A 24,930-nucleotide genomic window follows, 5' to 3' on the forward strand; every position below is an offset into this window, starting at 1 on the left:
AACTTTAAAAAAAATCATTACATGTCTAGAGGATAATGGGACTGTAAGCAATAAGTGTTGCAGGTTTCTAGAGAATGACTCTTGCCTAACAAATGACTTGCTTTGTTTTATTGTTGCGCAATTAATGAATGACGTGAATGCAGCAGGCAATTATTGTGAGTTTAGTAAAACACCTGATAGTCTCCTGAAGTCCAGCTTCTAAAATTAATTCGAATAGCTCAGACACGAACACTGACCTGGATTGAAACTGGTTGAGTTGCATAAAAAGTAATGACAGCCAGCAAAAGCATTGGGTGAGTGAATGACAAACTTGCCTTGACTATAGACTGTAGTAATAATTAATAAGCCAACTGCACCAACTATAGTGATGCCTTTGTGCTCACTTTTATTAAATGTTTCAGTGAACCAGTTCAGAGAAGCTGTCAACATGAAGTGTATGTGTAGTTAAGAAAAAGTTCAGAGCAAACGATGAATCCTCAAATACTAATATTTGTGCTAATTTAATTCTAAGAATTTGGCTTCAACCACAAGACAAATATTGTAGCCACATCTGTATGTCCAACGCTATATAACACAGTTCACATATTAAAATGCTAGAAGAGAGCTTGCAAAAAAATCTCTAGGTTAACAACTGTTCATAGAAATTATTCTGAAAAGCTTTTAAATAGCAAGTGCACTAGATATAAGCTATGTGTGGACAATTTTGAATATAAAAGGCTCAGTCAACCTAAAGGCTGGGCCTATAATTGAAATATAGTTTGTTTAAGCCCAGCTAAGCCTCAGTGTAGACAGTGCGAGGGTGGCAGATGCCTGGTCCTGAGAGGCTGAATTTCCTACAACAATAAGAAAAACCTTTTTCCTCACTGTCGTAAATGTCCAAACTACAGTGGCATAGTTGCTGTGCTACAGCTGTGCCTCTGTAGCACTTGTACTATAAACATATACCCTACATTATTTAGAGAGTTATTGAGACATTTCTAGTTGGTAGTATGGGGTCGTGGTGTTCAGTCTGATGGCATGTGGATCAGTAGACTGAAATGGAGGTGAAGTGGTATAATACGTGCTGGAACTTGGGAGGCTGGAAACATTGTGATTGCAATTGGGAGGGGAAGTGTAAGGCATAGTCCACATCATGGAACAGATGTATGCCGTCTCTGAAAGTTGCCCTCACAAACGACATGTAGCATGACCAATAAGCATTACAAATCTTTATACTTGATTTTGTGGTATTTTGAGGCCTGTGTCTTGGTTCAGTGAAAGCCAGACCATACTTGTAGTCTTTTGGCTGGAAAATACCACAGTTGTCAGCCCCAGACTTCAGACTATAGCAGGCCTTTCACTTGCCCAGGAAGCAGACCGCATACAGTGAAATAATGTGGCTTACTTTTATATACTGGTATAACTGTCTGGTTCACTGTGTTTTACATACAAACTGCTCTAAAAATTGTTCTAGGAGCTTGCATCAAATCGCATATGATTGTCTTGTTACATTCTGTATGTTCCAGGTGGGAAACTTAATCTGTGGGGTGCAGTACATCTTCTGGTTTCTAGATGCAAAAACCTCCAAATAGCACAAATTCCTATAATGGCCCCAATTGCTCCATTCCCAGTGAAAACACGCACAGAACAGTTCAGTATTGGTTACAAATCTTAGGGAGTCTTTTTACTGTTCATCCCAGTGAAGACATTGCGTAAAGATTTGGTGCTCCAGTTGCACTAGCTTCCAAAGGAAATATACAGCTACCAAGTGCCAAGAGGTAATGCATCCTGCATTGGTGAAACAATATCCTGTTTAAGGGTGACGTTAGACAACTGGCTTACTTGCATTTTCCAGAAAGGAGGGTTAATGTGAAGTTTTGGTAGCACTCTGCTGAATAGATTATTTCACATATTTCTGAGAGTTTGATCTGAGAAGTGACCCCAAAGAATGTGAGCGCTCCCCCCACTTTTCCTGGGTAAGGCTACTTAAAAGCCACATTTTCCAGAGGTAAATAACATTTCATACTAATTCTCTGCTGAATGTAAATGTACCTCATTCAACATTCCATTTAATGGATGTGTACTTGATGACAGAAGCTAGTGAGGCTAATACAAGACTGTATGCTCCCAATCAAATACATGCATAGTTGCATTATCTGTATCTTTATATTGGATGATACCTAATTATCTGTTAGTATCTGTTTTTCTAGATAAGTGTCAGATACAAAGTTGAAATAATTTCCAAGTGTCTCATATGTTCAGCAGGTGGATACTTTTCCCTATAAATGTGGTCTGAGGTTTAGTAATTTTTCATTACCTTCTAGCTAATATTGCTAAAGTGAAATATCTGTTAGCTGTGCTTTCCTGTTTCCTGACTCTGTATATATTTCTAGCAAGTGGTGATAGATCTGTGTCAAGCCTGTTGAATTCCCACAGTAAGGCTTCAAGGACTGGTATGATGGTATTAGTCTACTTATATTTTTCTTACGGGAAAAATAATGGACTGCAGAACACATTCTGCTGCAATTAGCTTTTCAAATAGATTGAGCTCTATTCATTAGAAGAAAGTGCGCTGCAGCAATTAAGTTAATCTCTGGCCTTAGCTTGCTTGCTGTTTCCAAAAATGAAATGGATTGCTCTTTTGTAAATAAGCTAATGTTTTATTGATGACATTAGTTAATACTTTTCACCAAACTTGGAAATCTTCAAGGAAAGATTATTGCAGCACAATGCCAGTGAAAGCTTAAAGAAATTCTTTAGGCTCTATAAGGTTGCCGGGGTTTCTGACGGCAAAAAACCAAACACCTTTGCCCCGCCTGTCCTTTTCTCTGAGGCACCACCCCCACTCACTCTATTACCTTCCTACTGTTGTTTGCTTCCCCCACCCACACACTCACTTAGTCTTTTCACTGGGCTGGTGCAGCCATTTTAGGTGTGGGAGGTGAGATCTCTGGCTGTGGGGTGGGGCAGGATTAAGGAGCTTTGGCATGCAGGAGAGAGGATTGATGTGTGGGAGGAAATGCAGCCTGCTGGCTCTGGGAGGGAGTTTGTTCTCGGGCTGGGGAGGAGGGATTTGGGATGCAGATCAAGGCCTGGGCTAGTGCCAAAGGGTTCAGCCTGTGAAAGGAGGCTCAGGGCTGGAACAGGTGGTTTGGGGCATGGGAGAGGTGCAGGGTGTACACTCAGGGTGGTGCTTAACTCAAGTGCCTTCTGGAGGTGGCAGTATATCATTCCTCTGGCTCTCAGGCAGAGGCACAGCGAAGCAGCTCTGCATGCTGTCCTGCCTGTGAGTGCCCATGCTGCAATGCCTATTGGCTGCAATTCTCAGCCTGTACAAACTGCAGAGCTGATGCATGGGATGGGCACATGGCACTGAAACCCCCTGTGCCTCAGACTCGGAGTGATGGGGTCAGACAGCCATATATCTGGTTCCAGGAGCCACTCGACCCCAGGGCAGTAGGAAGCCTCTGCCGCCAGTCAGGTTTTAACAGCCTGGTTGGAGCTGCAATGGTCCTTTTTCAACCAAGTTTCTAGTGAGGAGGGGGAAAAAATGAACACCTGTCAACCCAGCATAAGAAAATACACACTGGCTTTGTTGTGTGCCAGACAGGCCAAAACACATTTTTTTCCTGGTAAACATGAAGGCAGCAATTTTTTTTTTCTTTTTGGATTGACTGCTGTGCTATCTATAAGCAGTCTGATTCTGTATACATAGGAAAAGATTGCTGACTGGAACAAGTACTGGAAAAAATAACTGTGTATTAAAGCAGTTTTATAACATTATTGCAGCTAGAGTGGAAGGGGACCTATGCTTTCCTGTACTAAAGCAGTGCTGTAGTTATGGGTGATGGACTGCTTTAATTATCAGCCTTTTACCAACCAGTCTTACGATTTTTGAATAGTTTGTTCTCAGATGAAATCTTTGCTGAGCCCAAATGGAATTCTTGCTTGCTTGCTTACGTACATATTTACTGTTGAGCCACTTCAGTGTGTGGCCACAATATGTCAACAGGGGTTTTGTCAGGAAATATCTCCTGTTGGTGACCTCTGTCAACAGGGTGCTGTAGTGTAACTGTAGCCTTTGAGAAGGGGTTGAGGACTTGAACACTGAAGATAAATGTGAAATTTATAGTTTTGGATCTCATCGGAACAATAACTTTCCCAGATATCACACATACCATAGGTTGAAAGAACACTAACAATTTAGAAATGACACTTTTATGACTGTCTTTTACTTAACTATTGATAATGTTAGATAATCTTAGATGTACTTTTAAGAGGTTCAGATGAAGAAAGCTTTTATTTGCTTCCTACATAAGACAGCACTTTCCATGTTTATTTTACAGATTTCTTTCTCTGTCCCATCTGTTTCTCTATTTTGTGAGTTTTTCACAGATAAATGGAGACAAAACCATTTGAAAAAATAACCCATAAAAGTTGGATGTTGAGTCAGCATCATGTATCATACATGAAATTAGTTGAAACTCAGTTTTCCTTAAATTGGCTAGACAGGGATTCAGTCAGAACTGTATGCCAGTTTCTGTGTACTGGAAACTGTGTATCAAGTCATCATCATCATCCTGTAGTGCAGTGCACCCACCCACCTGTTCTGGGCACTTTTTCATGAAAGCCTTCCCCGGCTCAAGCTGCTGCACAGTGCTATCATGGATACAGAACAACTCCTAGCTGTTGCACAGTGCAAAATGTCCAATACCTGATCTGTGGTGCAGCATTTTATTGTTTAAAGAGAGTGGGACAATGAGATAGATGCTGATGTATTGGATGATGATATAGAGGAACTGTGAAACAGGAATGCAGAGTTGCTGGCTGCTCTGGATGCATTGGAACCAGCACGCTTGTGGAACCACATAAGAGAAGACCAGTAGTGGTTGTAGAACTTCCAAATGCTCAAGGACACTTTTTGGAACTTTGTGACTTGCTATCCCCCACACTGAAGTGCAGCAATGTGAAAATGAGACCTGCTTTAGTAGCTGACAAGTGAGTAGCCATTGCTCTTTGGAAGTTTGTAATGCCTAACAACTACCAGTCAGTGGGAAGTCCAATTCAGGGTGGGTAGATCTGCTGTGTGGGGGCTGCAGTGATGCTGGTAGACAATGCAATCTGTGACTACCTGATGAAGACTGTGACTCTGGGAAATGTGCAGCATATCTAGTGGATGGCTTTGCTTCTAGGATGTTTCCTAATTGCGGTGGACTCCTCTCCATCCTGGCCCCAGGCCACCTGGCCTCTGAGTACACAAAGCTCAAGGGGTACTTTTCAGTGGTGCTGCAGGCTGTGGTAGATCACAAAGGTTGTTTCACCGACATCTGCTTGGGATGGTTGGGAAAGGTTCATGATTGTGCTCATGTTTAGAAAGTCCAGTCTGTACAGAAAGCTCCAGGATAGGACTTTCTTCCCTGACCAGAAAATCAAGATTGGTTTATCCTCTGCTCCCTTGGTTCTAGGAATGTTTCAGCTATAGATTGAGCAAGAGCAGAATGGTGGTGAAATGTGTCTTTGGCCATTTAAAAGCCAGGTTCTGTTGCCTTTTGACCCATTTAGACCTTTTCCCAAATCAACCCCACTGTGGTTTCAATGTGTTGTATTCTGCATAACATTTTCAAATCAAAGGCAGAAAATTTCATGCCCACCTGGGTTGCTGAGCCAGATGCCATGAGATGGGGTTTATGCACAGCTGTACACAAAGGAATTTGTCAACACACATGCAGAAGCAACAGCAATTAGGGAGGCTTTGAAAAACAGATTTATGAATGAGCACATAGCCACATGAATCTGCTGCCCAGATTCACAGTGATTCACACAATGAATCTGTTGCCCACACCCCCACACAATGATTTGTGCTTGATCATTCTGAAAGCACTTCCAAGTGCACCACACAACATGTGAGTCAGTAAGACTATTTTTCAAAAAGAAAAGATTTCTTTTTATTTACAAGGGGAAGGGTTATTTAGGAAAAGAAAGGGAAAAGCAAAAGGTATCGCATTTGGTAGGATGTGAGTCTTTTGTATCGGAGACAGATCATGGTGGTGGAGCGGGACACTGTCCCCATCCTCCCTCACGCCAGCATTGAGGGACCCCGACAACAGGAAGGTGAAGCATATTGAGGGGAGGGCAGGCAACAGGGTGCTGAGTCTGCATAATTAGTCCTGTGTTGGTGGGTATCCCTCTGCAGCTCCAGCAAGGAATGAAGGATCTCTTTTTGCTCTCTGGCATCTGTCAGGATGTCTTGAGTCCTTTCTCCTTGACTGGAGCACACTTTGTCACCACTGCTGCGTCCACCTTTGGTTATCAGCGGCTGTGGCTCCCTCCCTGTCTGCCTTTTCTAGTTGTTGCAAGAGGACGTTCTGCTTCAGTTGCTTCTTCCTTCTCATCGTAGCAACCTGATCTCCCCCTTGTAAGCTGCCTGTGGAAGTTAGTGAAGGTCAAAATGTAGATACATGTTTAAAATGTGACACAAATACACAAATAAGAACCCGTAGAATGAATGGCTCTCTGTTTTACAATCACACTTTTGATTTCCAAAGCCACTTGGGCTTCTTAAGGATGACATTGAAGCAATCTGTTTAGAGCAGAAGCTCCTTATCCAGACAATTTCACTGCAGACGTGGTAAGGTTTTGTGGGCTTATAGATGGGCAGGGGAGGTCATTCCTGCAAACTGCAAAGAGCGCACAAAAGTTTCTCAGGGGCTGGCTCCTCATCAATCCTGCATAAGGAAAAGCCATTTAAAGCTGGGAAAGCCCACGCTGTACATGCAGGTCCACAGAAGCAGGATCTGTACAGCCTGGCAGCTGTGTGGTGGGGTGGAGGGAGGGTTCAATCCCACCATCTGCATGTCAGGCTGGTAGGAGGGGGTCATCCCTGGGAACAGAAAAGAGCACAAAAAACATTTCTGGGGGGCTGACTCATCATCAGTCCTGTATGGGAGGAAATCCAGCAGTGCGGTGGGCAGGGAAAAGACCAGGACAGTCTGCCAGCAGAGTATGTGGGGAGATGGAGAGCCAGCCACATGGTGCAGCAAGGCGGTCCTTGGAAATTGAAAAGGCAAGGGACCATCATGAAAAACTGTAATCCAAATTCCCATGCTGCTTAGAGGTTGCAAAAAGAGACATCAGCTTCCTAAGAATAACTAAGTGAATAAAAAAATGCTCATGCTGTGTGAGTGTAAGGCTGGAAATGCTCTGCCAAATGCTATGTGGTACTGTGATGCCAGATAACTTAGTGGTTGCTTGGTGTGGCAAGGTGTTCTACTGTGGAAGCTGCAATAAGTCAGCCCTGCCAAAAATCTTGTTCAAAAAATAAGGGTACCTGGATGAGACCTTTATGGAGGTCTCCAAAGAGGATAAGTGTTCCAGCCTCAGAAATTTTAACAAGCTGTTCTGGAAAAGGAGCATTGAGTCACTATGCACATCTGATCATCAACCCACTTGTAGCAGCGTAAAAAAAAAAATGCACTGCACAAAAGTTAATCCATGCCCCAAGCTCAACCAGCTTGTGACATTACAAAAAATACTCATCAGAAAAGCCCCACTCAGGGCCATTGCTGGACACCACGTTCACTGTAGCTTCAGGTGTCGAGGAGGAGGATACTGGCTCGAGGTCAAGTATGAAGACCTGTAGGCTGCCAGGTTCACTTTCTATGGGTGCCAACTGAACATCGGTGGCCTCCTCTTCATAGCCCTTGGGCTCACACACAACTCTCAAGACAGTCTCCTGAAAAGTCCTTGTTAGCTTTGGAAACTTTGGTTTGGTCACTCCCAAGAATACTGTCCAGGTGCTCGTAGTATCAGCATGTCTTGGGAGATGACCCTGATCGCCTGTTGGCTTCTCTGACTTTATGGTAGCTGTGCCGGAGCTCCTTTACTTTCACCCAGCATTGCTCAGTGTCCCAGCTGTACCCTTTAACAATCATACCATCTGAACCATTTATGAGAAAATTTGCATTTCATTTGCAGACACTCCATCTGCTCAGTACTGATTCTTCTCCCCACACAGAAATGAGATCCAGGATCTCATTGTGAGTCTATGCTGGAGCTCTTTGCAACCCTGAGAATTCATATCCAGAGAAGAACCCTGAGCACCCATGATGGCTGGATATGATGACTGGCTGAGGTGCGCTATCCATGCGGGGCAGAAGGAAAATGAATTTGCATTCCTGATACTATTCAATTCAAATTCCCAGGATTCCCATTAGCTACTTCCTGCACACCTGGAGAGCATCGGAGATGCAAGCAGCCTGAACAGACAACTGTGAGGCATTGTGGGATACATGTGGGACAACTCTAGAGGCAAATAAAACCAGGTTTACACTGAAGCTGTTTCCATGCTACCATTAATCTGAATGCTTACATTCAAACCTCCCGTTAATCCCACTCAGGTTGTTGGAGAAGAATATGGACCATGGCGCCCCCTAAATTTGAAATAATGGTATTTTATGTGTGAACAGTCATGATTAAAATTGAGCTAAGTACCTTAGATTCAAATTTATGCTGTATTGTAGACATAACTTGAAAGTATGTAGTCTGTGGCTTAGGGGCACTGGTTGTTATGGAATTTAATTTACAAATATCGAGGACAGGTCTTTAATCTGTAACACAGATACTTGATTATATGACGAAAAGCAAATATGTGTCTTCTCTGATACTTCAGAGGGCACTTTGGCCTAAATGTGCTTTCAGTTAAAAATGCTAAGTAGGAGCCTGAAGAGACTTTTTTCAGTACTTGATCTTCAGTAGCTAAATCCTATTTGGCATTTTGCAAACCATATAATGCCTTAATGGGACAAGACTACTGCTTACAATTAATCACATGTATTGCTGCAGAAAACATGTTGAATGTAGGCTTCTAGGCCATATCTACGCTAGAGAGTTTTTTGTCGACACAAGTGGCCTTTTATTGACAAAACTCAGGGAGTGTCTACACACTCAAAGCATTTTGTCGACAGAGTTTCAACAAAATCCAGCATTTGCCTCCCTCTCAGCTTTGAGGAATAGCACTCTGTCAGCATTTCCAAACAGCCATTCTGTCTAGGGAGGGAGGGCAGTCTGGCTGCTCTCTGTCGATAGGGTACATTGCTCTTTTGATCTTCTTTTACGTGTAGATGCACTCTGACAGAGTTTTTGTCAAAACAACTCTCTGTCAACAGACATTGCTGTTGACAGATGCTGCTTCTAGTGTAGATGTAGCCCTAAGGAATAAACAGACAATGTGACTGACTTGACCTACATACAGTGTTAATGTGTGCATATTACTAATGGAATCGAAAAATATTTTCTAAACAATTTTATTAACCATTACTGTAACTCTTGTCCTTTCAGCTTGTCCTCCCCTTCTCAGCCCTGGTAGAGCCAGTTAGAATGCAGCATAGAGGGACATTAATGTCTGTATCCTAGGTCTCCAACCTAAGGAGTTCTCCCAGTCCTGGGTCTTGGGCAGCAGCCCTTAAAGCTGCTCTCATAATCTGGGTCTGCATGTAGGATTATGGCGTGACTGACCAGTTGGCACTGGAAAAATTCAACAGCAGCTTCTTCTTAAGCACAGACTTCTTTAAAACTGTTCTAATGGCCTTTTGCATTAGATGAAATATTCATAAAGGTTGTTTTGCATTACATAAGTCAGACGTGGGGAACAGTTTTGTTTTTAATGTCATTTTTAAAATGTTCAATGTTATAGCCTTTATTGTGAGAGAGGCTTATTGTTAGCTGCTTCTATACATTCTTTTTAAAAAAACCTAAGCATTGCCGTATAAATTGTGAAACCAAAAATATGAGGCATCTGACTGTGCTGCTTGCAGTTTTGAATTGCCACTGCTTTCATGTTTCATACTGTGTCTCACTGTCAGGCAAGGAAGGAAAGAAACCAAAAGAAGCCATGTTCTTCCTTGATATTATGAGTGGATGGTAGAGAGAGAATTTGCTTCTGATGTTACAGAACATTTACATTCATACAGTTAGCTGGGAGAAGCCTGTCTTTCAAAACATTGCTAATAACTATTTTATTTAACTTGTGAAATAACACCGTTAGGGTTACAGAGTCAGATGCTTATTTTGTATTAGTTTCCTAGATTTGAGTATGTGGGTATCTGATTTTTTTCTTCTTTAAATGGCAAGGTCAAGGCAGTCTGTGTTTTCCTTTTTTTTTTTTTTAAATCTAAATATAATCCATTGTAATCATCATTGTTCTCTTGTTTCATTGTACAGATTTTTATTAAGATTTTGTATGCAACAGGTACTGAAAATCCAAAATATCATATGAAATACTGCAGCAATGATTATCTGAGCCTCTTTGCAGGATGGGTGCTGTTCATGTACTAGTGTACTGGAGTTGTTTTTTTAATTATTATTTTAAAAATTGGTTGCTATTATAAGACCAGTTTTGTTACATTTCCCCTGGATTTTTCCCTTATTTATGTCCGTCTGTATTTTATACTCCATCTGGGTAACAGTAAACCATTGTAAACTGTTCTCTATGCATTAACAGGTACTTTTTAGAAGTGTATTCTGCTTTATAAATAAGTGCCGCTTATACAAACTTATTTGTACTGAATGTTTTTCAGGAATTCCAGAAAGGAACTTAATGACATTCGATTTGAGTTTACTCCAGGCAGAGGTAAGACTTTTAATTAAAATAATACTTTTAGTGCTGGGTATGGCATTTCAAAATTGGTTGTTGTTTCTGGTTAATATAAGTTACCGTTGTTAAAAGTTTCCAACTATGCCAAGGTTTTGTATTACACTGTTTAAACCAAACAAAAATAGAGAAATTCTAATGCTAAGGTTATATCTTATGAAGTATAATAGATACAGGATAGACTTCGTTTCACTTTTTCATCTGGTGAAATGGGAAGTACATAAAAAGTCACTTTGCAATGTGACATAAAAGTGCTGTAAAATAGCTAGTCATTGTATGAATGATGGAGAATGGAGTAAGGTGATTATGGTCTGAAAATGGCTTTGCGAGTTTCCCCATAAAACTCGTTCAGCTTTACAAATGAGAAGTACTTGGGAATTCTACAAACACCACATTTATTCTGAAAGTTAGTTATATTTCTGGCTTATGTAATATATCTTCATGAATAATAAAGTGATTGTAATTGGAACCTTAGACTCCATCTCACTTTTGCGGCTGTTTCCTTTCTCTTGCTAGTAATTATAAGAAGCCATAAAAATGTACTTTTGCTTGAAAAGTAAAGCCAATATTATTGATTAAAACACTATTGACTGAAACTGAATAAGATACTGTCCACTTAGCCAACATTTGGGCTATAGGTGTAATTCATACTTCATCTCAGCAGAATATGTACTACAAGGCTACTGCCTAGAAAGGTATCTAAGTTGGAAGCGAAGTTATCATTTTAAAAACTGAATATAGGAAAATGTGTGTTTTTATTTTGGGTAAAATATGTGCAGTTAATGGGCTATATGGCGCTATTTGCTCTCCTCTCTTGTAAATTTAATTTATTCTTACGGTGGGATGTTTCCTGTCAGCTGTGTGGTTTTTTTTTTAATGTAAGCATACAAACATGCTTCCTATCACTGGCAGTTATAAAGAGTATCAACCTCTAGGTTGTCTTCCAAACATATTATCGTCTACCTAGATTACTTGTTGATTGTGAGAATATAATGAGGGAACAACCCAAAAAATTACTTAGGGATGATCAGGAGACAGTGGGTGTTGCTCTGACAGGTAGACACCAGTATTTATGGTTTTGTGACTTGGAGGCTGAATTACTAACAACTCCCCCTGAACCTGGGAAGGAGTACACAAACCTTGACAAGGGTCCAGCTGGTCAAAACTGTAGCAGCCTACTTACTAAAAATCGCCATTAGGCAAGATACTGTTCTTGTCAGAGACCTGATCTAGGATTTACAGAGACATTTGAGAACAAGGTGGTTTGTCTGATTTTCAGAGCTCTCCAAGAGCTGGGATTGAGTTATTTTAGGCACTGTCTGTCTCCTTCCTTAGTCCTGACTTTCTACGACAGCTTCATGTTACAGAAACGAAGAAGCTGTACACAGAGTAAGATGAGAGAGGTCAAGACAGAGTTCTTGGTCTCTGTTCCACAGCTATGGACCTCTCAGATCAGAACAACTTTGAATATTGCAACTAACCTCCAAACTAAAGAGCCCATTTATTCAATTTAGCTCTTGCTTTGTAACAATACAGTAGCAAATCATGCTAAGCAAGAGAATTTAAGTCTCTTTTTTGTGATTAAAAGGGAGTTCGTGGTCGGAGCCAAGAGAGATGAGAATCACACAGCAACAAACTCTTACCTACTTTCCTGGCACGGGTACTCAGACATTAGTGTTAAGTGCAGCATAAAATATCTAGTTAGATAATAGAATAGAAATTGCAAAGCTAGACAATGATTCCTTTTGACTTCTACAAAGATCAGAACGTTATCTTATTTCTTGCTGTGCATGATCTGGGCTAATTATCAGTGGAAAATTGTGGCACTTAGTTAAGTTTCTAATAAAGACAGTTTTGAATTCAAGCACACTTAGGTGTGTGCTTTAAAGCTGAAGAATATTTTCCTGATTTCATTGGATTATTGATTTTTATTTTATGGACACTAATATGTATTCATTTCACCTTTTGGGCAGACACGGCAGATGGCGTTTCTCAAGAGCTGTTCTCTGCAGGCCTGGTTGATGGCCACGATGTAGTTATAGGTAATTTGCAATTATGCTCTTGCTACACCTTGTGCTAAATGGATGAGCTTCTGTACCTTTTTATACAAAATGCATTCTCTACTTTTCTTTTCTTTTCTTTTCATATATGCACAAGGGAGCCAGCAGTCCACTTTGATATTAATCCTTCCATATCCCTGAAAGTCAAAACTCCTACTGATTTAACACAGGCTTTGATATCACTGGGCTGTCTCTCCTGCAGCTATTTTCCATGCAGCGAGTGATAACTTTTGTGCTAATTCCAGTTTTTGTTCAACAGAAAATAGACTTTTGAATTAGGTAGTTAGGCTTTGAGGATGACTGCCCCACCCCCACCCCACAAAAGGGCTCATCTTTGGCCTAATTCAGCTCACATAGAAGTCTGTAGTAAATCTCCCATGGAATTAATGGAGAGGAATTAGGCCAGTACTGAAAGCTTTTGAAAATTCCACCCAACATCTTTAAGTGATTTCTACTGAAAAGGGAGAATCTCAAAGTGGTTAATTGCCCTGAGTTCTTTGGTGAGCACTTCTAAAATATTGTACTTGACAAAAAACGGTTGTTTATGAAAAGGCTTTTTTCTCTGCAACTTGATTCTGCAAAAATTGGATGCAGGAGTCCAGTAGCTACCTCTTTTTACCAGAATAAAGGAATTGTTGAAGAGTGCAACAAAGGAGACCTTTGACTGGAATATCGCTAACAAATATTAGTGGTTTACTGCTCATGATCTATATTTGGTAATGTAACATTATGTAGAATAAATTTTCTGACACCGGCATAGTAAAAGCAGTCCAAGAACATCCAGACCCACCACATGTTTCACATGTGTAGTTGGTCTAGTTTGCTTCATGGGTTCAAGTCTGGGTCCTTGCATCACTGCCCCTCCTCAGTGTTGGTCCACGTGAGTGGATCCCTGTACCTTGCATGATTCAGCTTCCTACATATAAACACAAAAAATGTTGCTCTTGAGGGCTTTTTTTCCCTCATTATGTACCTAAAAGAAGTCATTCCATTATTTGAGGGAAGTTAATTTTCTTTCAGATAGAAAATAACTGATGCTATTCTAGAAACACAGTCCATGACTGGGAGCTAAAAAAGGTCCATACCTGCTTTATATGTAAACCATCAATTTCAGTCTCCATAATTATTGGCTAGCACAAGAGTGTGACTCATGTCTGACTCTGTCCTTGGAGGCAGTTGCCCCTTCCCTTCTCCTTCTCCCACTGACAGTCACCAGCTCTTTTCTCCATTTTTCTCATAGAAGAAGTGGGCGGTTGCCAGCATTGCAACCATTCTTATTTTTGTGCAAAATCTCAAGGTTGGTACTGTGGCTTCATCCCATAGAAAAACATTCCTCACCTTCTAGTACTCCCCCTTGCTTTAGAGATGGTATATGGATGAGATGGAGAAAACTGTTTGGATCTTGGGAAACAAGGAGGAGTCTTTGAAATTCAGCCATAAGAGGGAACCCTGAAGTTAAAGAATGAACTCCAGGAAAAGGGAGGAAGCCATCTAAAAGAACCGGGCCAGTGCAGTTAGGCAGAAAAATGAATCCAAAAGTAGTGTTGTGACTTCTAAAACTATGGTCTGTGACAAGTTCTGTAACACACTAGGAAGTCAGGACGCTCCCCACGGCAAGAAGAAATGAGGGATGTGAATGAATTTGCTTACATTACACTTAATATGATATACTGCAGACAAAAAGTGGTTAATGAAAGATTGGAGTGATTATTTTGAAAGAGTGATGAATGAAGAGAACCTAGTGAAGGAATTAAGAATACATGTAAACTGAACTGGGGCACAACACATTTGTATACAGGAGGAAAAGGCAAAGGCAGTTTGGAAAATGAAAACAGAAAATTCCTGGGACAAATGAAGCAGCAGTGGATGCAATGAAATCATTGGGAAGGGAAAGTGTTACATGTATTACAAGTTTATTCAGTTATACTCTTGAAGAAGAAAATGCCAGATGAATGGAGTGAGAGGTTTGTGGGGCTTGCTTTTAAGCATAGCGCACGATATAATGTCTCTCACCCAATTTAAGATGACATCACATATCATGAAAACATGGGAGATTATTGATTAAGCATCTGCCTGGAGTGGTTGAAGTTTAAAGGGGTCATTTTCAGTGCCATATTTGTGCTGGTACTTTCCAATTCTGAGTACCGTCACCTTAGCAGCCTCAGCCGTAGGATTGGTGGGGAGTGGGTACGGAGCCACCTCTGTACTGGCTCTTTTGGTTTTAAAAAAAAAAAAAAAAAAAAAAAAAAGCACTGGTCATTATGGATTCATAGTGGGAAGGAGCACAATTAGTGCCAGCTTTGTGCTGTGAATCTTGATGGAGAAGTTTTGGGAAAGAAATGACAAGTGGGTATGATCAGTGTGGACTTGCAGAAGGTGTACTATCGTGCACCGGAGAAGTAGTTTGGTGGAGTTATACATGCTGGGATGACTATTATCTCAACTAAATGCGGCTACAGTAGAGAATGTCCGATAAATGTTGGCTTGCATTGGGGTAACATCTGAGCCCCTTCTTGCCTTTAGTAGCCATTGAGTAGGAAGTGAAAAGTATATGAAAGGACTCATCTTTGAAAATGCAATTTGCTGATGACTTAATTATATATGCAGAAGACTGTGAGACCCTGCAAGCCAACTTTAAACAATGGCAGCACGGTTTTCAGCAGACTCTTCTTACTTCCACTCATACCTCCTAGAGCTGGAAGGGACCTCAGGAGATCATCTAGTCCAGTCCCCTGCCTTCTTGGCAGGACCAAGCACCATCCCTGACATGTATTTGCCCCAGTCCCTAAATGGCCTCCACAAGGATTGAACTCACAATCCTTGGTTTAGCAGGCCAATGCTCAAACTACTGCCTATGAGCAACTGAGGAAGGACTCACCATAGGGGATATCGTAGGCAGAGAGCTCAGAAGAATGAAAGAATTGAAATAGTTAGCAATCACTGAACTGAAGTATTTCCCTTCTCAGTGACACCTGCCATCACACTAAAGCCAGTGGATGCAAAGGGTGGGAGCTGACCCCCCCCCATCTGACAAAAATGCCTATAAAGTTAAATGCAGAGTCTGTAAAACTTCTGTATGACCCATAAAGGAACAGAGACTTGGCCAGCCACCAGAAAGGAAGTATGTTCTCCGCTACAGATATGAAGATGTTGAGATAGTCAAATGGCTGTTCAGCCTGGGACAAGAAGCGAAATGAGGTTGTAAGGGGCCTAATGTGACTCACTCCAGTTGCAGATAAGCTGCAGGAAGCTAAGCTATATTAGTGTAGGGATATTCAGTGGCAACCAGAGCGCTATGTTAGTAGGAAAGCTCTTTTAGTGGTGGTGGACAGAAGGCAGTCAAAGGGGAAGACCAGAGATCTGGTAAGTGGACTGGAGAATTAACAGATCTCAGATATCAGTCTGCATGATAACCTGGCAAACAGTCACGACTTGTACAAGAAGGCAATAACACCGAGCAGAGAAGTGGCAAGTAAGAAGATGCTTGAGGTGATTTGCATGACAGGTGGTGAGGAGCGAATGGAAAGTGTCGTGGGACAGCGGGAGTGGCGGGTATTTCTAAGAAGGGTGTGAAAGATGAGCTCTGTCATGGTGAGAATTCCAGAAGGTACAGGACTGGTAGATGTGGTAAGACAGTGGCAGTGCTGAGCAGGTGCAAAAAGCCATTCTTGCTCAGTCTGCTTCAAAGGAAGGGCCCTTGGAGGGGTGAATTATCAGTAAAGTCAAACTGGCACCTGGGAAAGCTGGAAGCTGGATCTTCTTACCTGGATGGGTCTTGTGCCCCTGAACAAACCCTAAATTCACTTATTTAAGTATTTGATCAATATGTTGTTACTCTTTTTGGTAAATAGAGAGATTATCCAGCTAGTCAGTAATGAAAACAAGTTATCATGGTTTAATCCTTACTTTGGACTGCACCAAAAAGGTTGAGATTTTCTTTTTTTTAAATACCTGGTGGATTTTGAGCTTCTTGCTGTATGACTGTTTCTTGTTGTACATTAACTTGCCATATGTTGGAGGGGTAACCTATTTGTGGAGTTGTTGGACATTTCATGATTGTATCAATTCCAGTGATTTCAAGTAACAATATCTCTGGTAAAGGTAATGCTAGCTCTTACCTTGAATCCTGCAAATGTTGATCTTTCACTGCACTTTTTATTTTGCGTGTAGTATTTCGTAATGTGCGCTCATTTGAGCAGCATTTTTATGTTCCAGTGATTTGTAGACAGAACAGTATTCTTTTGGAATGTGCCTTAATATTTTCCTATCTCACTGTTGCTCATACATCCTGCAAACTTCATTTCTCTTCTGCATAAAATTACACAAATTACATTTTGAGTTAAATTATGGTCCTTTTACTCCCTCCAAAAATATTTTTTTCCTTAAGACAACTTTAACACACTGTCAGGTGCAAAGCAGATAGGTGGTGATCCAATTTGCAAGAGGCTTGTGTGGATCCAAAATTTGTATTCACAGCCAATTTGCAAATGTGGTCTGTGAATATCTGCATGCACAGATATAAAGCAAATATATGTAGATATTTGCAAGGCTCTAGATTAAAATTTGAGTGAAACGAAATTTGTAGAGCCCTACAAATCTGCAAATATCTGCTTTATATTTGTGAGTCTCTCAGTCCAGATCTTAGCAGACCACATGTGGATTGTGGATCCAAAATTTTATCTCATTCATAGTATGATGAGGAAAAATAAAACCTGTAAATAATTGGTGGAAAAGAACAGTGGATGTTTTGTCCTTTAGTAAAAGCAGAAGAGAATATAATACAAATCTGGGGATACTTGGCCTTCAGGCTTCACATCTATATATTATGTAGATGTCAGTCCTTCAATCCGGACTTTAACTGTGCTTCTTCCTCGAGTGTCCCCGTGGGTGCTCCACGATAGGTGTTGGGCTCGCCCCGGCACCGCAGGTCGGATCTTTTCAGCAGTTTCTGCCGGTCCGCACATGCGCCGGTGCGCACCGCTCCCTCACGCGCTCCCGGCCACGTGCGCAATCCAGTCCCCGCCAGTTCCTCTTTAGCCGCCATCGGCTGCAGACGGAATCCGCTCAGGCTACAGCCAGAGTTAGCGTATTTAATGTTTTTAAAGTGTTTAGAGCTTCTTTTTCAGTCTTTAGCTTAACTTAGCTTGTTATTGTTTTCAAAACAAAACAAAAAAAAAAGAAAAGAGTAAAAAGTAAAGTTTTACAGCCTTAGTAGCGAGCGGAGCAGCGGAGGCCCGGGGGCGTAAGGCCATTAGGCCTCATGCCGCGGCAGGCTGAGTCCGAGAGGGGAACAGGCACAGAGAAGGTGCTAAGTACCCTATTAACAACTCAAAGACTCACCACAATGTCCTCTTCAGGATTCAAAGTGTGAGTCATGCCGCAAAGCGATGCCGGCCTCCGATGGGCACAGAAATGCTCCTTCTGTGCAAAGCTCACAGCCAGAGCAAGGAAGGACAGAGAGATGTGGCTGAAAATGCTGCTCTTTGACAAGGCCCTCCAGCCAGACGCGCCGGAGCGGCCTCAGCAGGAGGGACGCGCAGGGGCCCATAAAAGGAAAGCTGCTTCCCTAACCCCATCAGCGCAAAAACGGAGGAAGCTTTCACCAACCCGATCCCTGCTGGCAGCCACAGCGAGCGGGATGGGTGGAGCGCATAGCCCCCAGCTGCAGTCACAGCTGAGCGGCAGCGGCGTGGAGACGCACATGGCAGAGGCTGAGCCTCCGATAATCAAACAGCCGCCCTGCACTGTGGGCAGGGCGGCGGCCAGGCAAGCGCCGGAACCGGCGGCACCGCAGCTAGCAGCACCGACCCCCAGGGAACCGGCGGTGCAGAGCTCGCAGGCACGCGGCCTGCAGGCACGGGGGTAGACCACCCACGCGGCACCACAGCGGAGCGTGCCAAGCGCGGCGCAGACAGCAGGGCCGAGATCCCCGACGCGGAAAGGGGCGGAGCCAGCCCCACAGGGGAGGGGAAAGGCAGCACAGAAAACCCGGCACCGCAGCCCTTCTCCAGACAGGGCTGCAGGGCTACTCGCTCTAAGCCCTCCACTAATGCTGCAGACTCCAACGAGGCAGCAGGGGTCACCTCCAGTATACCCTGAGCCCCCATCCCTGTTCCTACAGCCAGCATCACCATGGCTCGGACCACCATCGCCCTTCCTGGGCTTTGAACCCCTGGAGTACTGCCACAAATCAGTCTCTCCATTATCTCAATCACCCAGACGATCTCGCTCCCCCAGACGCAGGGGGTATGCGCCTCCAGAGTGGTCCAGGTCTCCATCTCCGGAACAGTGCCCGTGTTGCCATGGTCACCCCTATCACGCAGGACATAGACACCATAGGCATGCTCCCAGGGACAGATCCCCCCCCAGACGTTTCAATATCCCCGAGGGCAATCGCGGACGGGGACGGAAACGCAGATATCTCAGGGGGAGTTGATTCTGGAACCCCGAGATTTTCCCTCGCAAGTATCTAGTGAGAGGATGTATCACCGTCAGCAGGACCCAGAGGGGTCCAGAGAGGCTTACCCTAGCGGTTCCTCGCTATCTTCCCCTGACGAGGCCACAGCCCCAGGGGACGTCCATCCTCCGGACGATCTCAAACAGTTCCAAGAGCTGTTTAAAAGGGTGGCCTTAACGCAAAGCATCCAAACAGCAGAGGTGCGGGAGAAACACCATAAGGTCCTTAAAAACCTGAGACCTCCGGCCTCTTCTAAAATAGCTATTCTGCTGATGAAGCAATCATGGAGTCCGCCACCACAATATGGCAGACCCATGCGTCCACTCCGCCTATAAACAAGAGAGCGGATAAGAAGTACTTCGTCCCGACGAAGGGCATGGAGTTCCTGTTCAGCCACCTGCAACCAAATTCTCGGGTGGTGGAATTGTCTCAGCAGAGGTCGAAAACTTCTCAGTACAAGACAGGGGGAACGGACAAGATGCCAAGAAACTAGTTTTGTTCGGCAGAAAGGTCTACTCCTCCTCTACCCTACTGTTGAGAGTGGCGAATTACGCAGCGCATCTAGCGAACCATAATTTCGACAACTACTCCAGGCTGACTTCCCTCATGGACTCGCTTCCAGAGGACAAGAAGCCGGTGCTCAAGGCCATCGTGCAGGAAGGCTACGCAGCCTCGAGGACAGGAGTTCAGATCGCCCTAGTCGTAGCGGATACGGCAGCACGCTCAACAGCTACGGCAGTGGTCATGAGCAGGGAGTCCTGGCTCCAGACATCGGGTATCCCGAGGGATCTGCAGGCGAAGATCGTTGATCTCCCCTTTGACACGCAGAAGCTGTTTGCAGTATCAACCACAGCATCCCCAGTACCACAGGGGCTACAAGCAAGGGCAACATCAACAGCACCAACAGTACAGAACTCCCAGGCGACGTTCTCAACAGAGCCATGCATCCTCGGGGCAGGGCCAAAGGCCACAAGTTTGACACACAGATCGAGGGCTGCACTATCACTACCATCGCGCAATGTCATCCGAAGCTACTGTTCCACCATCGCCTCCGACCATTCTACGCCCAGTGGCAAAAGATCACCACAGACGAATGGGTACTGGGGATCATAGCCACGGGTTACGCGATTCCCTTCGAGTCGCTCCCACCGCCATGACCTCCACCCAGACCCCACCTAAAGGACGCCTCCCACGAAGCGAGACTCAAGCAGGAGGTAGGCCATCTTATGCTTACGGGGCAGTGGAAAGAGTGCCGGAGCAACTCCAAGGGAAAGGGTTCTACTCAAGATACTTCCTCATAGAGAAAAAGACAGGAGGCTGGAGGCCCAGTCTAGATCTTCCAGGCCTCAACTGGTACTTGCGCAAACAACGCTTTCGGATGATCACAGTCGCCTCTTTCCTTACCGCACTGGACGGTGGAGATTGGTTCGCAGCCTTCGACTTACAAGACACGTATTCCCACATAACTGTTCACCTGGCTCACAGGCGTTTTCTCCGGGTTATAGTAGGCAAAGAACATTTTCAGTACAAGGTTCTGCCGTTCGGCCTCTCCTCGGCCCCCAGAGTCTTCACCAAGACCTTGGCAGTGGTGTCAGCCTACCTGCACAGACAGGGGGTGTTTATATTCCCATATCCGGGGGAAAAAAAAAAAAGACTGCCTACTGAAAGGGGCCTCGAAGGAGGAGGTACTTCGCATGATACGCGTCACAGCAGACACGTTCTCTTCGCTGGGCCTGGTCATCAGTTTGGCAAAATCAAAGATAGACCCCGCACAGGACATAGAGTTCATAGGGGTACGTATAAATTCCATCACAGCAAGGGTTTATCTACCAGATGCCTGCTTTCGCGCCATTGGTTCCCTCGTGCAAGTCATCACCTTCAGCCCTACGGTGCCGGTTCTGACGTGCTTACAGCTGCTGGGCCACATGGCAGCAGCAACGTTTGTGGTACAGAATGTCCAATTGCATAGGCGCAGCGTGCAGCACTGGCTGGCAAGCATCTACAAACCGGCAGCACACACTGTCCACAGGGTGGTGTCACCCACGACAGAGGTGCGCAGATCCCTGCAATGGTGGGTGAACCCCAAGAACATGCTAACAGGGGTGCCCTTTCACCAACCACAAATGTCTGTTTTTCTCACTACCGACGCCTCCCACATAGGGTGGGGAGCACACATGGGCGAAAAGGTGACGCAAAGACTGTGGTCCTCCACGGAACAGTCACTGCACATAAATATACTGGAGCTCAGAGCAGTGTTCAAAGCCTGCAAACACTTTCGAGACCATATACAAGGCAAGTAGTCGGGATCAGTACAGACAATACCTCCACCATGTTTTATATAAATCGGCAAGGAGGAGCTCGGTCCCGTGCCTTATGTGCGGAAGCAGTCCGATTGTGGAACTGGTGCATCGCCAACAATGTAACCTTGAAAGCCTCGTATTTACCAGGCGCTCACAATGTAAAGGCAGACCAGCTGAGCAGGCGCTTCGCACTCACACACGAGTGGCAGATCCGTTCCGATCTGCTACGACTGATTTTTCACGCATGGGGATTTCCCCAGGTAGACCTGTTTGCCACTCAACACAACAAGAAGTGCCCACAATACTGCTCCAGGGCAGGACTGGGACGGGGGTCCCTGGGGGATGCATTCACGATCTCGTGGAGGGGACCCCTGCTCTGCGCCTTTACTCCCACAGTGCTTATCCACAAAGTCTTGCAGAAAGCCAGGAGAGAGAGAGCCCGAATGATCCTAGTAGTCCCAACGTGGGATCGACAGCAATGGTTCCCCTTACTCCTGTGCATGTTGGACCGTCCACCGATGCCCCTCCCGGTGGCGCCGGATCTGCTCACGCAAGCCCAGGGGTCCATAGTGCATCCACACCCCCGAGGCCTGCGAGTGCAAGCATGGTTAATCCATGGCTCAGCTCCCTAGAGAACATGTGTACGGCGGGAGTGCAACAAGTCCTAGAAAGTAGCAGGAGGACTTCCACCAGGAAGCCCTATAAGCAAAAATGGACTCAGTTCACTGCATGGTGTTCTACCAAGCAATCAGCCCCCCTTGCTGCGCATATACCTGTAATACTAGAGTATTTACTGGACCTCAAGAGAGGCAGACTCTCCCTATCCTCGTTGAAGGTCCACCTTGCCGCTATATCGGCTTTCAGACATGAAGAGGAAGGGCACACAGTGTTTGCCCATCCCATGGTTACCAGGTTCCTCAAAGGGCTGGTAAACCTGTACCCCCCTCGGAAACCGCTTCCACCTTCGTGGAGCTTGGACCTGGTGCTTAATGCGCTAACGGGACCACCGTTTGAACCCTTAACCACGGTTTCCCTCCGCCTCCTTACGATAAAGACAACCTTCCTTCTTGCAATCACATCAGCTCGCAGGGTGAGCAAGCTTGCGGCAGTTATGGCAATGCAACCCTGCACAGTAATTTCCAAGGAGGCGGTAACCTTACGGCTGCATCCAGCCTTTGTTCCCAAAGTTTCTTCAGAGTTTTATATTAACGAATCTATAGTTTTACCCTCGTTTATCCAAAGCCTCATAACTCCAACAAAGAGGCGCGCCTACACCTCCTGGACGTGAGGAGGGTGCTTGCTTTCTATATAGACAGGACTAAGTCCTTCCGGAAAACGAATAGACTCCTAGTCTCTCTTGCTCCCAAATCAAAAGGAGAAGGTCTCTCTTCGCAGAGAATCTCGAAGCACATCGTATCCTGCATAAAAATGTGCTACGAACTTAGACTCCTTTACTGGCCCCGCCTAGGGCTCACTCCACTAGGGCGGTGGCGGCATCAACAGCCTTTTTCAAGGGCATTGCGCTAAAAGACATTTGCAGAGCGGCGACCTGGTCATCCTACGACACCTTCGCCAAGCATTATGCCCTTCACAGGGTATTCCAAGAGGATACCCGTCTCTCGACAGCGGTGCTCTCGGGGACAAGCTGCACATAAACCGATTACCCACCTCCTATCTTGGGCTACTGCTGGGTAGTCACCTATCGTGGAGCACCCACGGGGACACTCGAGGAAGAAAGAGAAGTTACTCACCGTAGTAACGATGGTTCTTCGCGATGTGTCCCCGTGGGTGCTCTACCACCCGCCCATCCTCCCCGCTTCGGATCTCTGTTTACTATTTTTCAGGAGCATCCGAGGCGGTTGGTCAAGGAACTGGCGGGGACCGGATCACGCACGCGGCTGGGAGCGCGCAAGGGAGCGGCGCACGCCGGCACATGCATGGTCCGGCAGAAACTGCTGAAAAGATCCGACCTGCGGCGCCGGGGCGAGCCCGACACCTATCGTGGAGCACCCACGGGGACACATCTCGAAGAACCATCGTTACTACGGTGAGTAACTTCTCTTTTGAAGGGATTGTTCAGTCTTGTCTCAAAATATAGGCAGGAGCACAAACTGAGTGTTGTGTTTCTGTGTTTGAATAATAGATTGAAGGTGGATCTTTTAAATGCCAAACTTCCTGTACAGAAGGTAACAGCCTTAAGTCATCTGTAACTGGGAACTGAAAAATTGATTTCCCAGAGTACGTTTAAAAGAAATTGAGCAAAACTGGTTCTACAGACTTGAATGGAGTTACCATTTGAGTTTGGGGGCGGGGGGGAAACAAGCCACAATACTGAGGCAATAAGAGTGCTGAATGTATAAATCTGCTTAGGAAGATCCTTTGTTGTGCATGTCTTGATATTGCCTGGCTTACTTCAAAATAAAAGGTTTAAAATCTTTCTCCGGGTGTTGGGGGAGGGAGACGGGCCTGTTGCAAGGATATTAGTTCGCTTAACCTTGCTTCAGCAGAGGAGCGGATTCCTTTAGCTTCCTGATTGACTGCAGCTGACAAATTGCATTCCACTTTTCAGCTGAAGCATGCACAAATTTAGCCTGTAAATAATGTGCATGGAAACAAAGCTGAGTTCTGTGAAAGCCTTGTGAAATTTGATCTTTTCATAGCTCCTTTTTATAAATCTGAGGAGCTGTAGAGAGGGAAGTTCAGGGACGCCTGTGATTAGTGCGGGATAGACAGTTTCTTGGCATAACCTATTCCTGAAGGATAGTTGGAGCTGTGCTTATCAAAGATTATGGTAGAAAGCGTGGCAACTGCACATGAGTAAAAGCTGTTCCGGGGATTCATTTGGCACATACCCTTCCACAGCATTTGCTGTTAACTAGCAATATGGTTCACCTCCAAATGCTCCTGGATTTGCTTCAGTTGCCCTGGGCTTCAAAGAAAATTTGATCTAAGATAAGGGTGTCAAGGATATGATGTGGTTTACTGCCAATAGGAGGAGAGGCGCAATGGCTAAGGAAGAGAAGCCACCTGTCCCCAAGGTTTGTATGCTGACAGTACCACACCTAAGAAAAGGACCATTAAGGTGATAGGAGAGGGACAGAGGCACCATCTGTTGACCTAACATAGACATCACAGAATGGTTGCCGAGGTTCATTGGCCCTCTCACTGCTATCCCCATGTTGCTCTGCCATATGGACAGTCAGCTTTCTGCCTGTGAGCTAGAGCAGTTCAGTGCTGGTTACAGGATGATGGGAGTGAGGGTGAAGAAATTGGGGCTACCAGTGGTGTTGTCATCCATCCTGCCTTTAAGGATAAGGGACCTGGCAGGACCACATATCCCAAAGATAAAGCTGGGGCGATGAAGGGGGTGTTTACAGGAAATTTTGGCTTCCTAGACCAGGGAATGCTGTCTAGGGAAGAGGAATACTGAGAAGAGATGAGGCCTACTTGACTGGGAAAGGAAGGTGGCCTTTCAGAAACTGGATT

At 44.6% G+C, this 24,930-nt stretch overlaps 1 protein-coding gene across 1 annotated transcript in view; it reads left to right on the forward strand.

Annotated features, from left to right (window-relative positions):
• STK39 (serine/threonine kinase 39) overlaps positions 1-24,930 on the forward strand; it is a 179,206-nt gene that overhangs the window by 123,339 nt on the left and 30,937 nt on the right. The window contains exons 15-16 of the mRNA XM_075000805.1: positions 10,554-10,606; positions 12,601-12,669. Coding sequence (XP_074856906.1) covers positions 10,554-10,606; positions 12,601-12,669 — 122 coding nt within the window. The remainder of the gene's footprint in view (positions 1-10,553; positions 10,607-12,600; positions 12,670-24,930) is intronic.

Source organism: Carettochelys insculpta, chromosome 8 (genome assembly GCF_033958435.1).
Source record: "Carettochelys insculpta isolate YL-2023 chromosome 8, ASM3395843v1, whole genome shotgun sequence".
Lineage (NCBI taxonomy): Eukaryota > Metazoa > Chordata > Testudines > Carettochelyidae > Carettochelys > Carettochelys insculpta.